The sequence below is a fragment of the Pristiophorus japonicus genome, chromosome 14 (genome assembly GCF_044704955.1).
Source record: "Pristiophorus japonicus isolate sPriJap1 chromosome 14, sPriJap1.hap1, whole genome shotgun sequence".
In the NCBI taxonomy this organism is placed as follows: domain Eukaryota; kingdom Metazoa; phylum Chordata; class Chondrichthyes; family Pristiophoridae; genus Pristiophorus; species Pristiophorus japonicus.
This window is the reverse complement of record NC_091990.1, coordinates 8,908,007-8,927,025: the sequence shown is the minus strand read 5'-3', so window position 1 is coordinate 8,927,025 and position 19,019 is coordinate 8,908,007. Positions and strand designations below refer to the sequence as shown.

General features: G+C 47.0%; 1 protein-coding gene across 3 annotated transcripts in view; it reads left to right on the top strand.

Moving 5' to 3' along the window:
• The window catches only part of kdm1a (lysine (K)-specific demethylase 1a), a 63,403-nt gene that overhangs the window by 23,488 nt on the left and 20,896 nt on the right, over positions 1-19,019 (top strand). For all 3 annotated transcript variants that reach the window (XM_070898819.1, XM_070898818.1, XM_070898817.1), the window contains 8 exons: positions 234-328; positions 1,567-1,584; positions 5,066-5,208; positions 5,547-5,637; positions 15,191-15,325; positions 16,864-16,937; positions 17,230-17,341; positions 18,820-18,952. In XM_070898819.1, the coding sequence (XP_070754920.1) occupies positions 234-328; positions 1,567-1,584; positions 5,066-5,208; positions 5,547-5,637; positions 15,191-15,325; positions 16,864-16,937; positions 17,230-17,341; positions 18,820-18,952 (801 nt within the window). The remainder of the gene's footprint in view (positions 1-233; positions 329-1,566; positions 1,585-5,065; positions 5,209-5,546; positions 5,638-15,190; positions 15,326-16,863; positions 16,938-17,229; positions 17,342-18,819; positions 18,953-19,019) is intronic.

Below are 19,019 nucleotides of genomic sequence, written 5' to 3'. Positions count from 1 at the left end.
CCAGAGCCTCGCTGTTGCTATGGTGAACCTGCACTGTAAGCCGTCCATGGCCAGTTTCTCAATCCTGAGGTATGCTGCCCGAAGCTGAATGCATTACTCTAATGGGGTCTGTCCAAGGACAATCACATGCAGTTTTCTTCTTCTTTATTCTGCTCTTCTCTCGCTCTTGTTCGCCCACCTTATTAAAAAATGATTGATACAAAATTTGTTGGCTTTGTTCTTTTGTTCTGCAGGTGGAAACCCAATGGCAGTGGTCAGCAAGCAAGTAAACATGGAACTGGCTAAAATAAAGCAAAAGTGTCCGCTGTATGAGGCAAATGGGCAGGCTGTAAGTCTCAAAATAATGGGTTATGATTACAAATACAACAGGCTTGTAATAGTTAAACACGGTTTACTCTGTATCCAGAAGCCATATTGAGGTTGTCGGGATAGAAAACCTAATGTCAAGTATATGTCATTAGCATGCATTTTATAAAAAGCTTTGTAACATTTTTTTTTCATTAAGTAATTATACGTTTGCTGGCTAGTTGTCATTACGTTCTTAATAACTATTTCTGGAAATGTTGCGTTCAGCTTACTCTGAATTTCAGTGAGTAATCCAGGCTTCGAGATAGTCGTGCAAAAAAAAGTCTTCCTTTATGTTCAGGACACAGGACAGAGAGTTGGGCAAAGACTAACAACTATTGGAATTGCAGTAGCATTCACTGAGTCCTATACCTGCTCTGTTTAGTATACAACATTCCTAATTGACTCATTGCCAGAATATTTGCTCAGATGAGCCACAGGGATTGAGACTTTTGGTGAGTGAAGATGATGGTATAGCTAGTGCTCCGTTGATAGTGCTAGTGCAGTTGAAGTGTGCATAGGAAAGCTCAGAATTGCTTCAGAGTCATGTAACACCTGACTTGGGGAACTTGATAGTACTGAGTGCAAAGTAAAAAAAAAATGTTAATCTTGTGCTAAACTTTTTCTCCTGGCATGCAGTACATTGCACGTGCTCATTGACAGTATGAGAACTGTTTGCATTCTAAATGAACTCTGAGCTTGGCTCATTTGATAGCATTCTGGCCTCTGAATCAGAAGGTTGTGGTTTGAAGCCAAGCTCCCGAACCGGAGCACGTAATCTAGAGCTGAGACTTCTATGCAGTGCTGAGGGAGTGCTGCTTTGTTGGAGATGCCAGCTTTCAGATGAGACCTAAAATTTGAAGAACTGAAGTGGTAATACCTCAGCATGATTGGAGGAAGAGCAGGGAGTTCTCCCAGTGTGCTGCTGCTGATCATTTGTCCCTCAGTCAAGACAACCAAAAATAGATTAGCTGCTCATTCATTTTGATTACTGTTTTGCTACCTACATAACAGCAGTGGTTACACTTCTGAGTGATTCATTGTACAGGAAGTGTTTTGAGCTGAGAGACGCTACAAGGCATTATAGAAATGCAAGTTTGTTTGTTTGTTTAAACGTTGAACATTTCAAAAATGTGGTCACTGGTCAAGGCACTAATGACTCTTTTTTTTCTCCCCTTTTTTTCTGTCATTCCTGATGTTTGGAATTGGATCCTAATGAAGGGAGAAAGATGCACAAACGTATGTATTTTTACTTTTTACTAACTGGCATATGTTATGAAATCTTGCAGCAAGCAGGAAGTAATTGCAGCGAGAGAAAACACTGTCCACTTATTTGAAGGTGTTAGGATTTTGGATAATTACAAAGTGTGGATGTGGTTTACAGTATAACAACCCTCAGAGCTGCATCAACCTCATCTGATAGTTATAGCTGCATAATTAATACTGGTCAATCTCCCACGGAGGTGTAGCCTTCGAGTGAAGCAAGGTATAATTTGATTAGGGCCACTGATGTAATTCAGTCCCAATTTTAAAGTCATGCATTCTGTCCTTATTTTTATTTATTACTTTGCTTTAATATTATTTACTTAAATAGCAAAACGTATGGCAATTTGGGAGTCCGAAGTAGAATGGGCTGGAGCACAGGTGTTTGTCGACAGTATAGCTGGGAGATGCGCAAATGACGAACTGCTGCCACAACCCTTGGGAGGATGCCATTGCAGCTTGACAGGTTTAGAAAGGCTGTTACTATCACGTGTGGACATAGGAAGTGTGCAGGCACAAGAGTGCTTATTATACAAAAGTGATTCATTGGTCAGAATTCACTTCATTGGGATGTAACAACTACTGTATTGATGAAAATTTATATTTTATGTTCATGGCCTTTTATCCCAATATTCTGTTTTTTTTTAATTTAAAGAAACAAATCAGATAAATATTTAAATAACTTAAATAAGGCAACATTTCTTAATTCTTAAGGAAGCGTTAGCATCGTGGTAAGGTTACCGGACCAGTAATCCAGAGGCCTGAACTAATGATCCAGAGACGTGAGTTCACACCCCTCCACAGCAGCTGTGGAATTTAAGTTCAGTTAATTAAACAAACCTGCAATAAAAAGCCAGCGTCCGTAATGGTGACCATGAAACTACCAGATTGTCGTAAGAACCCATCTGGTTCACCAAAGTCCTTTAGGGAAGGAAATCTGCCATCCTTACCTGGCCTGGTCTATAAGTGACTCCAGACACACAGCAATGTGGTTGACTCTTCACTGCCCTCTGAAATGGCCCAGCGAGCCACTCGAGGGCAATTGGGGATGGACAATAAATGCTGGCCTTGTCATCGACGCCCACATCCCGTGAACGAATAATAAAAACAATTAATTAGTCGTGCTGACATTCTTAATCTTTCAATCTGAATGCCCAGAGAACGTGAACTTCAAGTTGAGGTCCACTGGTTTATCTTAGCTTGTGGTGACCACCTTCCAGTGTGACTTGTTTTTGCTTTTATATTGTTTTAGTTTCCTAATATACATCTTTCAGATGAGACGTTAAACCAAGGCCCAGGTGGATGTAAGAGATCCTGTGGCACTATTTCAAAGACGTATTTACCGAGGCATATGAAAGCATGGGCCTTACGCTAAACATTAATAAGACAAAGGTCCTCCGCCAGCCTGTCCTCGGCGCACAGCACTGCCCCCCAGTCATCAAGATCCACGGCGTGGCCCTGGACAACGTGGACCACTTCCTCTATCTCGGGAGCCTCCTATCAACAAGAACAGGCATTGACGACGAGATCCAACACTGCCTCCAGTGCGCCAGTGCAGCCTTCGGCTGCCTGAGGAAAAGTGTGTTTGAAGACCAGTCCCTCAAGACTGTCACCAAACTCATGGTCTACAGGTCCGTAGTATTACCCTCCTGTATGGCTCAGAGACGTGGACCATGTACAGTAGACACCTCAAGTCGCTGGAGAAATACCACCAACGATGTCTCCGCAAGATCCTGCCAATCCCCTGGGAGGATAGATGCACAAATATTAGCGTCCTTGTCCAGGCGAACATCCCCAGCATTGAAGCATTGACCGCACTTGGTCAGCTCCGCTGGGCAGGCGTTCGCATGCCAGACACAAGACTCCCAAAGCAAGCGCTCTATTCGAAACTCGTCCACGGTAAACGAGCCAAAGGCAGGCAGAGGAAACATTACAAGGACACCTTCAAAGCCTCCCTGATAAAGTGCGACATCCCCACTGACACCTGGGAGTCCCCCTGGCCATAGACCGCCCTAAGTGGAGGAAGTGCATCCGGGAGGGCACTGAGCACCTCGAGTATCATCGCCGAGAGCATGCAGAAATCAAGCGCAGGCAGCGGAAGGAGCGTGCGGCAAACCAGGCTCCCTGTCCACCCTTTCCCTCAACGACTATCTGTCCCATCTGTGACAGGGACTGTGGTTCTCGTATTGGACTGTTCAGTCACCGAAGAACTCATGCTAAGAGTGGAAACAAGTCTTCCTTGATTCCGAGGGACTGCCTATGATGATGATGACTCAAAGAAGAGCAGGGGAGTTATCCCGCTGTCTTGGCCAATAATTATCCCTCAATCAGCATAACAAAAAATAGATTATCTGGCCATTATCACATTGCTGTTTGTGGGAGCTTGCTGTGAGCAAATTGGCTGCCACGTTTTCCACATTACAACAGTGACCACACTCCAAAAGTACTTTATTGGCTGGAAAGCACTTTGAGACTCCCGGTGGTCATGGAAAGCGCTATATAAATGCAAGTCCTCCTTAATCTTACAACAAACATATGCTCTCGGGTAGGACAGTGGAGGCAACAGCCCTAGATGTTTGGTGGGCTGGGGTTTGTGTTTTTTTCCAAATGGATAAACTGGGATTGACTGAGGATTCCTCATCTGTCGGGTGATTTGGCATCAAGTATGCCTATCTGGTACAGTCCTCACCACGTACTCCGTTCCCACTATCTTGGACAGCCGCTTCGATCTGGCAAATGGTGCTAATCATTTGCCATTGCCATAGACGTCAAAACCGAAGTAACAACCAACGGTTCATCTCTCCTCCCCAGGAAACAATAGAATGACAGGACTGGACAGCGAATTGAACCGATTCCTGGATCCTTCCGACTTCTGACCCCGACTTTGACAAATTCATAGTGAAACTCCCATGACCTCGATGGAAATATCGCATACAGTGCCCACCGTGTATCGAGGGAAATCGCATTGACACCAATGTGGCCACTAGAAGCGGTCGGGACCAATGTTCCCGCTCATTGTTTGGGCTGCGTGACCCCTTTGACGGGCTGCGTGTCCCATTCACACTTCCGTGCAGGCGTGGTTTTCCCATTGAAAAGCTGCTGAGCGGCCTGCGCTGGACCTCCAGAGCACTGTACTCTTTGGGGACTGTCATTTTTCCACTTTCAGCATTTCTTGATCACCGACACTCAGGCCTGTGAGGATTTCCGTTGAGGAACTTCAAAATGAGACAACTCTTTGTCGGGATGGGTTAGTTCTGAAAACTCTGCTCTCCTAAAATAAATTATATTTGTAGCTTTTTTTTTGGTGGGTGTGTAACCCGATAAACACACGGTACTGCTAAACTCTGCTCTGAATGGATATCTTGGTATTACTGACAAGGCTGCTGTGCATTCTTGCATAAATAAATGATCCTGTCTCTGCTCTTCTGGGTAACAACAATGTTTATTTGTGTTTCAGGTTCCTAAAGAAAAGGACGAGATGGTAGAGCAGGAATTCAATCGTTTGCTGGAGGCCACGTCTTACCTCAGTCATCAGTTGGACTTTAACTATCTGAACAACAAACCTGTGTCATTAGGGCAGGCATTAGAAGTTGTCATACAGTGAGTATTGGGTCTTTACATCGACTTCACACACTTACATACTTGCTTTTGGTCCAAGAAAAAGATGTTCAAAAATGTTGTGTCTTTAGAACCTGCCTTTCTCCCCAAGTATTGATTCTCTTCAACAATTGTACAGCAGAAGATGTAGTGAGGTTAAAGTAATGAATATTGAAGAAAGACTTGCATTCATATAGCGCCTTTCACAACCTCATGACATCCCAAAGTACTTTTGAAGCGTAGTCACTGTTGTAATGTAATTATTAACAACATAATGAGGTGGTAACTGGCAATAAACCCAAAATATTGACTGTTAAAACAATAGTTTGAAACCTTGTTAGACTGCAGGAGAAGCACGTGAAGGATGAACAGATTGAACACTGGAAGAAAATAGTGAAAACGCAGGAGGATCTGAAAGAGTTGCTCAATAAGGTAATTTGAACTTCTTTTGAATTTTATCTAGAAACCAGGAACAAAGGAAGGGAATTGTTTTTCCTTTGACATTGACCATTAAAGCCACCTTTCGGAAAGTTCACAGCATCTTGTTGAGCAGCGAGTGGCTGCGTTTCGGTTTGTCCAAAGTTGGAAGTTGCTGCATGTCTTTGCTAGATTAGAATGTAGCACCACTTCGAGCAATACTACTTTACACATCCTCACATTTCACCCAAACGCCTCTTTGTATCTTTCTGCAAAAGGGGGTTTGATTTTCAGCAGGTCTGTTTTGAACAGCCTTGCATGGAGGATGATGTGAATAAGAAAATGTGCCTATTAGTTTTTAAAATGAGAACACTCGGCACATAACCAGAAGCCACTCCACTGCCGGGTGCAGTTCCTTTTGAGAAGGATCTGTTTGCAAGTAGTTTCTCCTAGGAAGGAACTTTTAGTGGCAAATCATTTCAATAGTGGACCAAGTTTCGCTTTCTGGGGCATGTCTTACTGGTATGTGGAAGGTGGTTGAAGATGATATGTGTTCGGTAATTTGATTTTAAATATTAGCATTATGACTTACAGAAAATCCCTGAAAGCTATCTGTCCTCTTTGATCACATTGACTATGTTGTGAAATTAATTTAAAGATTTGAGCAGTTTTCTGCCTTTTAAATCTTAAACTGCAGAAAAAAGAAGTGAGTTGCATTTCTATGGCGCCTTTCACGACCACCGGACGTCTCAAAGCGCTTTACAGCCAATTAAGTACTTTTAAAGTGTAGTCACTGTTGTAATGTAGGAAGCACGGCAGCCAGTTTGTGCACAGCAAGCTCCCACAAACAGCAGTGTGATAATGACCAGATAATCTGTTCTAGTGATGTTGGTTCAGGGACAAATATTGGCCAGGACACCGGGAAGAACTCTCCTGCTCTTTGAATAGTGCCGTGGGATCTCTTACGTCCACCTCAGAGAGCAGACGGGACCTCGGACTAACATCTCATCCAAAAGTCGGTACCTCCGATAATGCGGCGCTCCCTCAGTACTGACCTTTCAACAGTGCAGTACTCCTTCAGTACTGTCCCTCCGACAATGCAGCGCTCCCTCAGTACTGCCCAGCCGACAGTGCGGCACTCCTTCAATATTGCCCCTACGACAGTGCAGCGCTCCCTCAGTACTGACCCTCCGACAGTGCAGCGCTCCCTCAGTACTGACCCTCCAACAGTGCAGCGCTCCCTCAGTACTGACCCTCCGACAGTGCAGCGCTCCCTCAGTACTGACCCTCCGACAGTGCAGCGCTCCCTCAGTACTGCTACTCCGACAGTGCAGTGCTCCCTCAGTACTGCCCCTCCGACAGTGCAGCACTCCCTCAGTACTGCCCCTCCGACAGTGCAGTGCTCCCTCAGTACTGCCCCTCCGACAGTGCAGTACTCCCTCAGTACTGACCCTCCGACAGTGCAGCACTCCCTCAGTACTGCCCCTCCGACAGTGCAGCGCTCCCTCAGTACTGCCCCTCCGACAGTGCAGCACTCCCTCAGTACTGCCCCTCCGACAGTGCAGCACTCCCTCAGTACTGCCTCTCCGACAGTGAGGCGCTCCCTCAGTACTGCCTTTCCAACAGTGCAGCACTCCCTCAGTACTGCCCCTCCGACAGTGCAGCGCTCCCTCAGTACTGCCCCTCCGACAGTGCAGCACTCCCTCAGTACTGCCTCTCCGACAGTGCGGCACTCCCTCAGTACTGCCTTTCCAACAGTGCAGCACTCCCTCAGTACTGCCCCTCCGACAGTGCAGCGCTCCCTCAGTACTGCCCCTCCGACAGTGCAGCGCTCCCTCAGTAGTGACCCTCCGACAGTGCAGCGCTCCCTCAGTACTGACCCTCCGACAGTGCAGCGCTCCCTCAGTACTGCCCCTCCGACAGTGCAGCACTCCCTCAGTACTGCCCCTCCGACAGTGCAGCACTCCCTCAGTACTGCCTCTCCGACAGTGCGGCGCTCCCTCAGTACTGCCTTTCCAACAGTGCGGCACTCCCTCAGTACTGCCCCTCCGACAGTGCAGCACTCCCTCAGTACTGACCCTCCGACAGTGCAGCGCTCCCTCAGTACTGACCCTCCGACAGTGCAGCACTCCCTCAGTACTGCCCCTCCGACAGTGCAGCGCTCCCTCAGTACTGCCCCTCCGACAGTGCAGCACTCCCTCAGTACTGCCCCTCCGACAGTGCAGCGCTCCCCCAGTACTGCCCCTCCGACAGTGCAGTGCTCACTCAGTACTGCCCCTCCGACAGTGCAGCGCTCCCCCAGTACTGCCCCTCCGACAGTGCAGCACTCCCTCAGTACTGCCCCTCCGACAGTGCATCGCTCCCTCAGTACTGACCCTCCGACAGTGCAGCACTCGCTCAGTACTACCCCTCCGACAGTGCAGCGCTCCCTCAGTACTGACCCTCCGACAGTGCATCGCTCCCTCAGTACTGCCCCTCCGACAGTGCAGCACTCCCTCAGTACTGCCCCTCCGACAGTGCATCGCTCCCTCAGTACTGACCCTCCGACAGTGCATCGCTCCCTCAGTACTGACCCTCCGACAGTGCAGCACTCCCTCAGTACTGCCCCTCCGACAGTGCATCGCTCCCTCAGTACTGACCCTCCGACAGTGCAGCGCTCCCTCAGTACTGCCCCTCCGACAGTGCAGCGCTCCCTCAGTACTGCCCCTCCGACAGTGCGGGGCTCCCTCAGTACTGCCCCTCCGACAGTGCAGCACTCCCTCAGTACTGACCCTCCGACAGTGCAGCGCTCCCTCAGTACTGACCCTCCGACAGTGCAGCGCTCCCTCAGTACTGCCCCTCCGACAGTGCAGCACTCCCTCAGTACTGCCCCTCCGACAGTGCAGCACTCCCTCAGTACTGCCCCTCCGACAGTGCAGCACTCCCTCAGTACTGACCCTCCGACAGTGCAGCGCTCCCTCAGTACTGACCCTCCGACAGTGCAGCGCTCCCTCAGTACTGACCCTCCGACAGTGCAGCACTCCCTCAGTACTGCCCCTCCGACAGTGCAGCACTCCCTCAGTACTGCCCCTCCGACAGTGCAGCACTCCCTCAGTACTGCCCCTCCGACAGTGCAGCACTCCCTCAGTACTGCCCCTCCGACAGTGCAGCACTCCCTCAGTACTGACCCTCCGACAGTGCAGCGCTCCCTCAGTACTGGCCCTCCGACAGTGCAGCGCTCCCTCAGTACTGACCCTCCGACAGTGCAGCGCTCCCTCAGTACTGCCCCTCCGACAGTGCAGCGCTCCCTCAGTACTGCCCCTCCGACAGTGCAGCACTCCCTCAGTACTGACCCTCCGACAGTGCAGCACTCCCTCAGTACTGACCCTCCGACAGTGCAGCGCTCCCTCAGTACTGACCCTCCGACAGTGCAGCGCTCCCTCAGTACTGACCCTCCGACAGTGCAGCGCTCCCTCAGTACTGACCCTCCGACAGTGCAGCGCTCCCTCAGTACTGACCCTCCGACAGTGCAGCGCTCCCTCAGTACTGCCCCTCCGACAGTGCAGCACTCCCTCAGTACTGCCCCTCCGACAGTGCAGCACTCCCTCAGTACTGACCCTCCGACAGTGCAGCGCTCCCTCAGTACTGACCCTCCGACAGTGCAGCACTCCCCCAGTACTGCCCCTCCGACAGTGCAGTGCTCACTCAGTACTGCCCCTCCGACAGTGCAGTGCTCCCCCAGTACTGCCCCTCCGACAGTGCAGCGCTCCCTCAGTACTGCACTGGAGTGTCAGCCTAGATTATGTGCTCAAGTCTCTGGAGTGAGATTGTGAACCCACGACCTTTGGCCTCGGGAGAGTGCTGCGCACTGAGCCACAGCGAACACCTGCTGTATTGCTTCACGCTGATCAAAATTCCTCCTCCACATCCAATATGTAATCTCTCAGTATGAAAATACGACTTATTCTTGTCTATACACCATATTCAATTGTATTTCTTCAAATATGCATCTCCGCAAAACAGTCCTTCACACAAGTTCAGTGGAGTTAAGATTATAATCCAAAAATTCAGTAATGCTTAAGAATTCCCATTGTACTTGAATGTAGAAGAGCCACAATGCTAAATGTAGAAAATTAAAGAATCTAGAAACAGCACATTTATAGGGCGATCAATCCTATTCTTTGTCGGTCCTTTGATCAGTGGTTATTAAATGTGATATTGGGCTGCAGTGCCACCTTCTGCCCTTTGATGGCGCTGCTGATGGTCATTAGTATTGCAGTCCTGATGTTCCGCATTTAAATTACCGCAGTGTATGCGTTTGGTACTTTGTGTTCCTGTAAATTTTAAAGACTGGGCCAAGTTGTTTTGTGAAATGTAGTCTGGAGGGAAAAGGTACAAGTAGCAAATATATTGTTCAGCAGATCTGCTGCATGTTGTGTAGTGCTGGAGACTGCTCTTCGATTATTTTTCAACAGCAGTGGACAATGACACTTTGCATAGCATTTACTTACACTTTGATTTAAAACTCCATAAAACATCTGAACACTAGCGCAATCACCTGCAGAGTTTGACTCGTGAATATTTGAAGAGCAATACATCCTTGTTAAAATTGATTGACTTTGTATCAACCTCCTTTGAGCATCTCGCCTTATTCCAATCCCTTTCACACCTCATTTAAAGTTCTCGTTCTCCACCGCCCACCCAAGTGGCATAAATTTTATCACCGCGACATTGTCACTGCTTTCCTCCCTCAGCCTCTGTGCCGTGCGACTTCTCATCCACGGTGATTTCAACCTCCATCTCAATTCATCATGCTCTCCTCCTGAGTTCACTACCCTCCTATCCTCCCTAATCTCTCCCTCCACGTGAACTCCGCAACCCATATTTACGGCCACCCCCTTGACTTTGCCATCTCTCCCCTGTGGCCTCCTTATTCCTACTGTGTCAATTGCCGATAAGGTCATCTCCGACCACTTCCTCATATCGCTCTCCACCCACATTCCCCTTCCATCACCCCCAACCCTATCTCCTCCTGTGTCTGCCCCTGGGAAAAAAAACTCTCCCACTTATCCACTCTGCACTCATCAACTCCAAACTGTCCAACCTTTGGCCCTCCGTTCACCAGGACATTTCTGCAGCCACCGATCTGCTCAACCTCCCCCTCACCACCACCTTTGATGCCCTAGACCCTATTAAAACCATTAATCTCGCTCACCTTGGCCGTTCCCCCTCAAGTCCAGGGAGCGCAGACTTGAACGGATTTGGCGGACAACATAGAAAATGGGTGCAGGAGTAGGCCATTTGGCCCTTCGAGCCTGCACCACCATTCAATAAGATCATGACTGATCATTCACCTCAGTACCCCTTTCCTGCTTTCTCTCCCTTGATCCCTTTAGCCATAAGGGCTATATCTAACGAACTGGCATCAACAACTCTCTGTGGTAGAGAATTTCACAGGTTCACCACTCTCTGAGTGAAGAAGTTTCTCCTCATCTCGGTCCTAAATGGCTTACCCCTTATCCTTAGACTGTGACCCCTGGTTCTGGACTGCCCCAACATCGGGAACATTCTTCCTGCATATCACCTGTCCAGTCCTGTCAGAATTTTATATGTTTCTATGAGATCCCCTCTCATTCTTCTAAACTCCAGTGAATACAGGCCCAATCAATCCAGTCTCTCCTCATATGTCAGTCCTGCCATCCCGGGAACCAGTCTGGTGAACCTTCACTGCACTCCCTCAATAGCAAGAACGTCCTTCCTCTGATTTGGAGACCAAAACTGAACACAATATTCCAGTTTGAGGCCTCACTAAGGCCATTACAACTGCAGTAAGACCTCCCTGCTTCTATACTCAAATCCCCTAGCTATGAAGGCCAACATGCCATTTGCCGCCTTCACCGCCTGCTGTACCTGCATGCCAACTTTCAATGACCGATGAACCATGACACCCAGGTCTCGTTGCACCTCCCCTTTTCCTAATCTGCCGCCATTCAGATAATCTGCCTCCATTTAGGACTGAGATGAGGAGAAACTTCTTCACTCAGAGAGTTGTTAACCTGTGGAATTCCCTACCGCAGAGAGTTGTTGATGCTAGTTCATTGGATATATTGAAGGGGGAGTTAGATATGGCCCTTATGGCTAAAGGGACCAAAGGGTATGGAGAGAAAGCAGGAAAGGGGTACTGAGGTGAATGATCAGCCATGATCTTATTGAATGGTGGTGCAGGCTCGAAGGGCCGAATGGCCGCCTACTGCACCTATTTTCTATGTTTCATGTTTTTGCCACCAAAGTGGATAACCTCACATTTATCCAGATTATACTGCATCTGCCTTGCATTTGCCCACTCACCTAACCTGTCCAAGTCACCCTGCAGCCTCTTAACATCCTCCTCACAGCTCACACCGCCACCCAGTTTAGTGTCATCTGTAAACTTGGAGATATTACACTCAATTCCTTCTTCTAAATCACTGATGTATATTGTAAAGAGCTGGGGTCCCAGCACTGAGCCCTGCGGCACTCCACTAGTCATTGCCTGCCATTCTGAAAAGGACCCGTTTATCCCGACTGTCTGCCAACCAGTTCTCTATCCACGTCAATACATTACCTCCAATACCATGTGCTTTAATTTTGCACACCAATCTCTTGTGTGGGACCTTGTCAAAAGCTTTTTGAAAGTCCAAATACACCACATCCACTGGCTCTTTTTTGTCCACTCTGCTAGTTACATCCTCAAAAAAATTCTACATTTGTCAAACATGATTTCCCTTTCATAAATCCATTCTGACTTGGACTGATCCTGTCACTGTTTTCCAAATGCACTGCTTTTGCATCTTTAATAATTGATTCCAACATTTTCCCCAGTACCGATGTCGGGTTTAGCCATTCACGGCCAGATCTGGCCGGGCCACATAAAGAATTATCGGATCCTACTGTTGCCTGCCAAAACTGCTCACCATTCCAGGATCATTCTGGAATGCAAAGATTACCCCCGGCTGCTATTCTGTACTGCTAACCATCTTTTTAAACCCCTCTCTGCTGTCTCCACCACACTCTCCTCCAACAACAAATGTGAGGAGCTCATGGACGACTTTGTCTCAAAGATTGAGACCATCCAATCAGCTGCCTCTGCCAGTTCCCTTCCTTCCTCCGAGCCCGTCAGGACAAACTTCCTCTGAGGTTCCTCCACCCCCTGCCCTAGCCCTGAACTCTCATCTCTCTCCAGTTTCTCTCTGATCTTGACCTTGCCACCCTCATCCTGTCCATGAGACCCACTTCCTGCTCCTTCGACCCTATTCCCACCAAACTGCTGACCACCCTACTTCCTTTTCTGGCTTCCATGTTAGCTGACAATGTTAACGGTTGTCTCTCCTCGGGTACTGTTCCCATCTCCTTCAAATTTGCCGTCATCACTTCAAAAAACCAACCCTTGACCCCACTGTGCTTGCAAGCTACTGCCCCCTCTCCAAAGTCCTTGAATGTGTTGTCGCCTCCCAAATCCGTGCCCATCTTTCCCGGGAATTCTATGTTTGAATCCCTTCAATCTGGTTTCTGCCCCTGCTGCAATACCGAAACTGCTCTCATCAAAGTCACAAATGACATCCTTTGTGACTATGACAAAGGTAAGTTAACCCTCCTCATCCTTCTCGACCTGTCTGCAGCCTTTGGCATGGTTGACCACTCCATCCTCCTCCATACCTCTCCACCACCGTCCAGCTGGGTGGGACTGCACTCGCCTGGTTCCATTCTTATCTATCTAATCGTAGCCGGAAAATCACCCGCAATGGCTTCTCTTCCCACTCCCGCGTCGTTACCTCCTGGGGTCTCCCAAGGATCTAGCCTTGGTCCCCCTCCTATTTCTCATTTATGTACTGCCCCTTGGCGACATCATGTACGCTACCTCAGCATAATTTCTATCGACCCCTCCATGGTCTCTACATTGTCTGCTTGTCCGACATCCAGTTCTGGATGAGCAGAAATTTTCTCCAATTAAATATTGGGAAGACCGAAGCCATTGTCTTTGGTTCCCTAGCCACTGACACCATCCCTCTCCCTCGCATCTATCTGAGGCTGAACGAGACAGTTCGCAACCTAGGTGTCATATTTGATTCTGAAATAAGCTTCCGGCCACACATTCGGGGCATAACTAAAAATGCCTGTTTCCACCTCTAACATTACCCCTCTCAGCCCTTGCCTCAGCTCATCTGCTGCTGAAGCCCTCATCCATGCCTTTGTTACCTCTAGACTTGACTACTGCAACGCACTCCTGGCTGGCCTCCATATTCGACCCCACGTAAACTTGAGGTCATCCAAACCTTGGCGGCCCGTGTCCTAACTCTCACCGTCCCGCTCACCCATCACCCCTGTGCTCGCTGACCTACATTGGCTCCCGGTTAAGCAACGCCTCGATTTCCAAATTCTCATCCTTGTATACAACTCCCTCCATGGCCTTGCCCCTCCCTATCTTTGCAATCTCTTTCAACCTCACAAACCCCCCCCTGAGATGTCTGCGCTCCTCAAATTCTGCCCTCTTGAGCATCCTTGATTATAATCGCTCCACCATTGGTGGCCATGCTCTGGAACTCCCTCCCTAAACCACCACCTCTCTACCTCTCTTTCCTCCTTTAAGACGCTCCTTAAAACCTACCTCTTTGACCAAGCTTGTGGTCATCTGCCGTAATTTCTTCTTTTATGGCTCGATGAAGCGCCTTAACGTTTTACTATGTTAAAGGCGCTATATAAATGCAACTTGTTGTAAACCCTGTTTTCGGGCATATATAAAATACACATTAAAATACATGGGGATACATAGCAAGTCCATCAGCATCTGTAAAGAGAAAAAGTTAACCTTCCAAATGCAGTCCCTTTGTCAGAATTGGTTGTTCTGATTAAGGATCTGCGCTGGATATGTTAATCTGGCTTTCTCTCTTCAGGTGCCGATACATTTTGTGCTATTTTGGATTTCTGGAATTCCCTGTTTTTCCGCTGCTGTCTAGGATTGTAAGGTCCTGGGTAAAACTGCTGCTCCACTCCAGATACTAATTAACACACCATCATCATCATAGGCAGTCCCTCGGAATCGAGGAAGACTTGCTTCCACTCCTGAAATGAGTTCTTTGGTGGCTGAACAGTCCAATACGAGAGCTACAGTCCCTGTCACAGATGGGATAGATAGTCGTTGAGGGTAAGGGAGGGTGGGACTAGTTTGACGCACGCTCTTTCCGCTGTCTGCACTTGATTTCTGCATGCTCTCGGCGTTGAGACTCGAGGTGCTCAGCGCCCTCCCGGATGCACTTCCTCCACTTGGGGCGGTCTTGGGCCAGGGACACCCAGGTGTCCGTGGGGTTGTTGCACTTTATCAGGGAGGCCCTGAGGGTGTGTGAATGGCTGTGTGAAAAGCAAGTTAATATGTTCATTTTGGTTTTTGCAACACCATGAACACACCATTCTGTATTGTCTGGGGAGGAGCACGTTATTGGGAAATGCAGTTTCCATAATCCGAGCAAATTCACAATGACATTTCACAGGATTTTACCAAAGGTTATTTTCTGCTGATTTGGTTTATTTTAATGTTTGGTTTTGACTGTTTCAGATGGTATCGCTGAAAGAAAAGATAAAGGAGCTGCATCAGCAGTATAAAGAGGCGTCTGAAGTGAAGCCCCCTCGTGACATCACCGCGGAATTTCTGGTGAAAAGTAAATTGCGAGACCTAACCGCGTTATGCAAGGCAAGCACCACCTTGTATATGTCTTGGTGTGGGATTTACATGGCAATTTGTATTTTCTTTTAAGAGTTATTTTTGGTTTATTCTCCCCTTTTTATTTCCCCCCCCTTCTCTTGAAGGCAGTAACTTCTGGAATTTGGTGTGGGTGTGGAGAGGAGATGTGATGATCTGAGTTGAATATTACGGCTCAGTTTAATTACTACATGCTGTTTCGAAAGCCATATAAGGTTACTAACTGCTTCTGATGGCAGAGATAAAGTACTGTACTGTGTAACACATGGTTGCTGTTTGTTGTTGACATATTTTTTGCTTGATTGGACCCACAAAAATATGCCCAACTATTGGAGTCGCATCTTGTATACGTTATATTAGAATTTGTAAAGCAGCTGTAGTTATAAATAATTCTTAACTGTGCTGTGTTGGTAACAAATGTAGTAATATGGCATGAAATTTAGAAAAACTACATTATTTATCAAAGTGCAGCTTGGAAACGTGAGAAGCTATTTCTTGAGCCTGAAGTAGCTCTCTCAATGAACTAGCCAAGAATGTTAAATTTATAGGAGCAACATCTGATGGGTGGCACGAATCATGAAACTTGATACTTTTTGTTTGACTAACTGGTGGAATTACAATATTAACGTTCCACCACTTGCAACACCACATTAATGTATTTGATCAAAAGTAATTCTATTCTGAACAGAAGTAAGCTTGGTGCTGTGGATGAGCAACAAGATATGGAGCTCCAGGTTCACAGGACATTAAAGGCAGCACCTCGGGTTGGTACAGCTGGCAGTACTAGGTTTTATCACGAGGTATAGAATATAAAAGCCAAGAGATAAAGATGAGCTTATACAAGACTTTAAGAAGACCTCGGAATACGTGTTGCAGTATGGGATCCACACTATAGGGGGTAAATTGAGACTCGAGAGCGGGCACAGCAGAGTTTCACTTGGACGCTGCCTGGTTTGGGGGAATACGTGTGGAGGGTAAATGCCAACATGGACTGCTGGGCTGAATGGCCTGTTTCCAGGCAGCAACTCCTCTCTAATTACTTTCAAAAGCAATATTTTTACGGGCTTCTCCTTTGAGAGGAAGCGTTGCTTAAAAGGTTTCTCTTAACCAGGTGCAAGGATCCCATATGAAATGATTCTGGCCAGTCCAAACCCAGTTGGTAAACATGTGTATACAGAAGAAAACTGCTCCTAATTCTGCTCTGATTAGGAGAGAACACAGGAGCGCTGGCATGGCAAACAAAGAAATTACTATTGGTGAAGCAAAGGATGTTTGGGTTAAGACAAGTTTTTGGGACCGACCGTTATGCTATTGTAGACTTGTGCCAATAGAATCTGGATTGAAATGATTCAATCTTCTGTCGCTTGGGATTCTGAACGGTCATCGAAGGACTTTCATCCCATTAGTCTGGGCTGGATTCCAACCCAGTTCTCAAAGTGAAGGGATAGAGCTTTGCTACATCCCGTACCATTCAATTTCTTTTGAAGGGATTATCATCTGACGGGTTGATTTTATTTGAATCCTATCAGGAGTATGATGAGCTAGCAGAGGCCCAGGTGAAGCTCGAGGAGAAGCTGCAGGAATTGGAAGCTAACCCACCCAGGTATTTCCATTCAGCCACAAATCTTTCTTGTTTAAAATTCAATGCTGGTTATTGGTCATATTGTTTCAGTGTGACCACCAGTATACCTGCCGGCTTTTTGTTACTGTGCTCTATAGCGATGAACAATGCAACATATACTCTTTTACAGGAAGAGTCTGAAATTGCAGATTCAATTTCTCTATTAAACACCGTAAAGTACTTGTGGTCTAACATTCTATACCTTGTAATACTTTGAGAAACGTAAAGAGAAAATCTTGAATTGTTTTTGAAGTAATGTTTTTACATATTTTAGTGACGTTTACCTGTCATCAAGGGACCGACAGATCCTGGATTGGCATTTTGCCAACTTGGAATTTGCTAATGCGACACCTCTCTCCACACTTTCACTGAAGCACTGGGACCAGGTAAACAGATACTTAATATACAGTGCACATTGGGTCATAACAATGACTATTGCAGCGTAGATTGGTGTGCTTGGTGTATGAATCTGTGTTGGCTCCAGTGTATGGTGTGTAGACATGCTCTATGATCTTTCTGTCCATCACAGTAGCTGCATATCGAGCCGCTTGTGTGTTTTTCCAGAGTCAGGTGGCTTCAAGGATGGCCTGAAATCACCGGGCCCCCAGTGCTATAAATGGAGTGTTATCGCTCAACAGTTTACAGCTTCAGGGAAGAACATTGGTCAGGACACTGGGAGAGCTCTTTGAATTGTTCTGTGAGACATTTTATATCCTCCTGAGCAGGCAGAATTGCAACACGGCCACTTGATGTTTATGTTCCATGAGTTTACGGTCAGGGTGATCTCCTGGATTACTTTCGATCGCCTGCATGGGTCGGAGAGGAATTTTCCCAGATTTTTTTTTCCCCAATTGGCCTGGGTTTTTATCTGTTTTTTGCCTCTCCCAGGAGATCACATGGCTCCGGTTGGGGTGGAGCGTAGAATGTTTCAATGTAAGGGTTGCCGCAGTTGTGTGGGGCAGACTCGGTTGCTCTTTACCTGTCCACCATTGTTCATTGTTCATCGGTTTATATGTAACCTTCAGAGCTGCTGACCGAGGGCCGTGCGGCTCTTTGTCGGCCGGCGTGGACACGACGGGCCGAGATGGCCTCCGTGCGCTGTAAATTTCTATGTTTCTATGAGCAGTAGTCCTAATCCCAGATCCCATTATTCCCCTTTCTTTCACCCATCTATAAAACCCTTTCTTAAATGTTGACCTGGTCACTGCTTCAATCACTAACTCTAGCCATGTATTCTACAACCTCGCCTTCTGTGTTTATAAAAACAATACATTACCCTTCTTCCTGTGTTCTTATCTTGCATCAATGTTCCCTTTTCCTGGAGTCCTCGACCACGAAGAACAGTTTGTTTCTATCGACTCTGTCTGATCGCTTCAGAATTTTCAAATCACCCAGAAGTCCCTCTCCAAACAAAAACACTCCCAATTTTTCAAGTCTTTGCAGTTGATAATCTACAGTGCTGTGCGCAAATTTCTCTCCACCTCTCCTCAGCTGGCCCACTCCTCATCTTTCTTAATTCTATCCCTTGTGTTTTGTTGGAAAATATAGACAAGTTGTTTTGGTGTTGGGTTTTGTCTGATTATGCTTCTGTGAAGTGTCTTGGGACATTTTTCTACATTTAAGACATTGTATAAGTGTAAGTTATTGCTTTTCTTGGGATATGTATACTTCTGTCCTCTTGGTTTATTATTTTATAGTTGCATGTGTAAACATTTTAATTTTGAATGGTTGATGAATGGAAGCCAAGCGGAAGCTTTCAAGTTTAATTTGCTGTCATCTATGGATGACCCAAAGTCAATCAAATGAAATATTGCAGCTGTAATGCGCAAACAATGGAATTGTTTCCTATTTGTTTTCTGTTCAGGACGATGACTTTGAATTCACAGGAAGTCACTTAACAGTACGGAACGGTTATTCTTGTGTTCCTGTGGCACTCGCAGAAGGTCTGGACATTAAATTAAATACAGCTGTTCGACAAGTCCGCTACACTGCCTCAGGTCAGCTGGGAAAAATTCTGTCAATTAATTTGTCAAATATATTTGTCTTTGCTTTTCGTGGATAGCT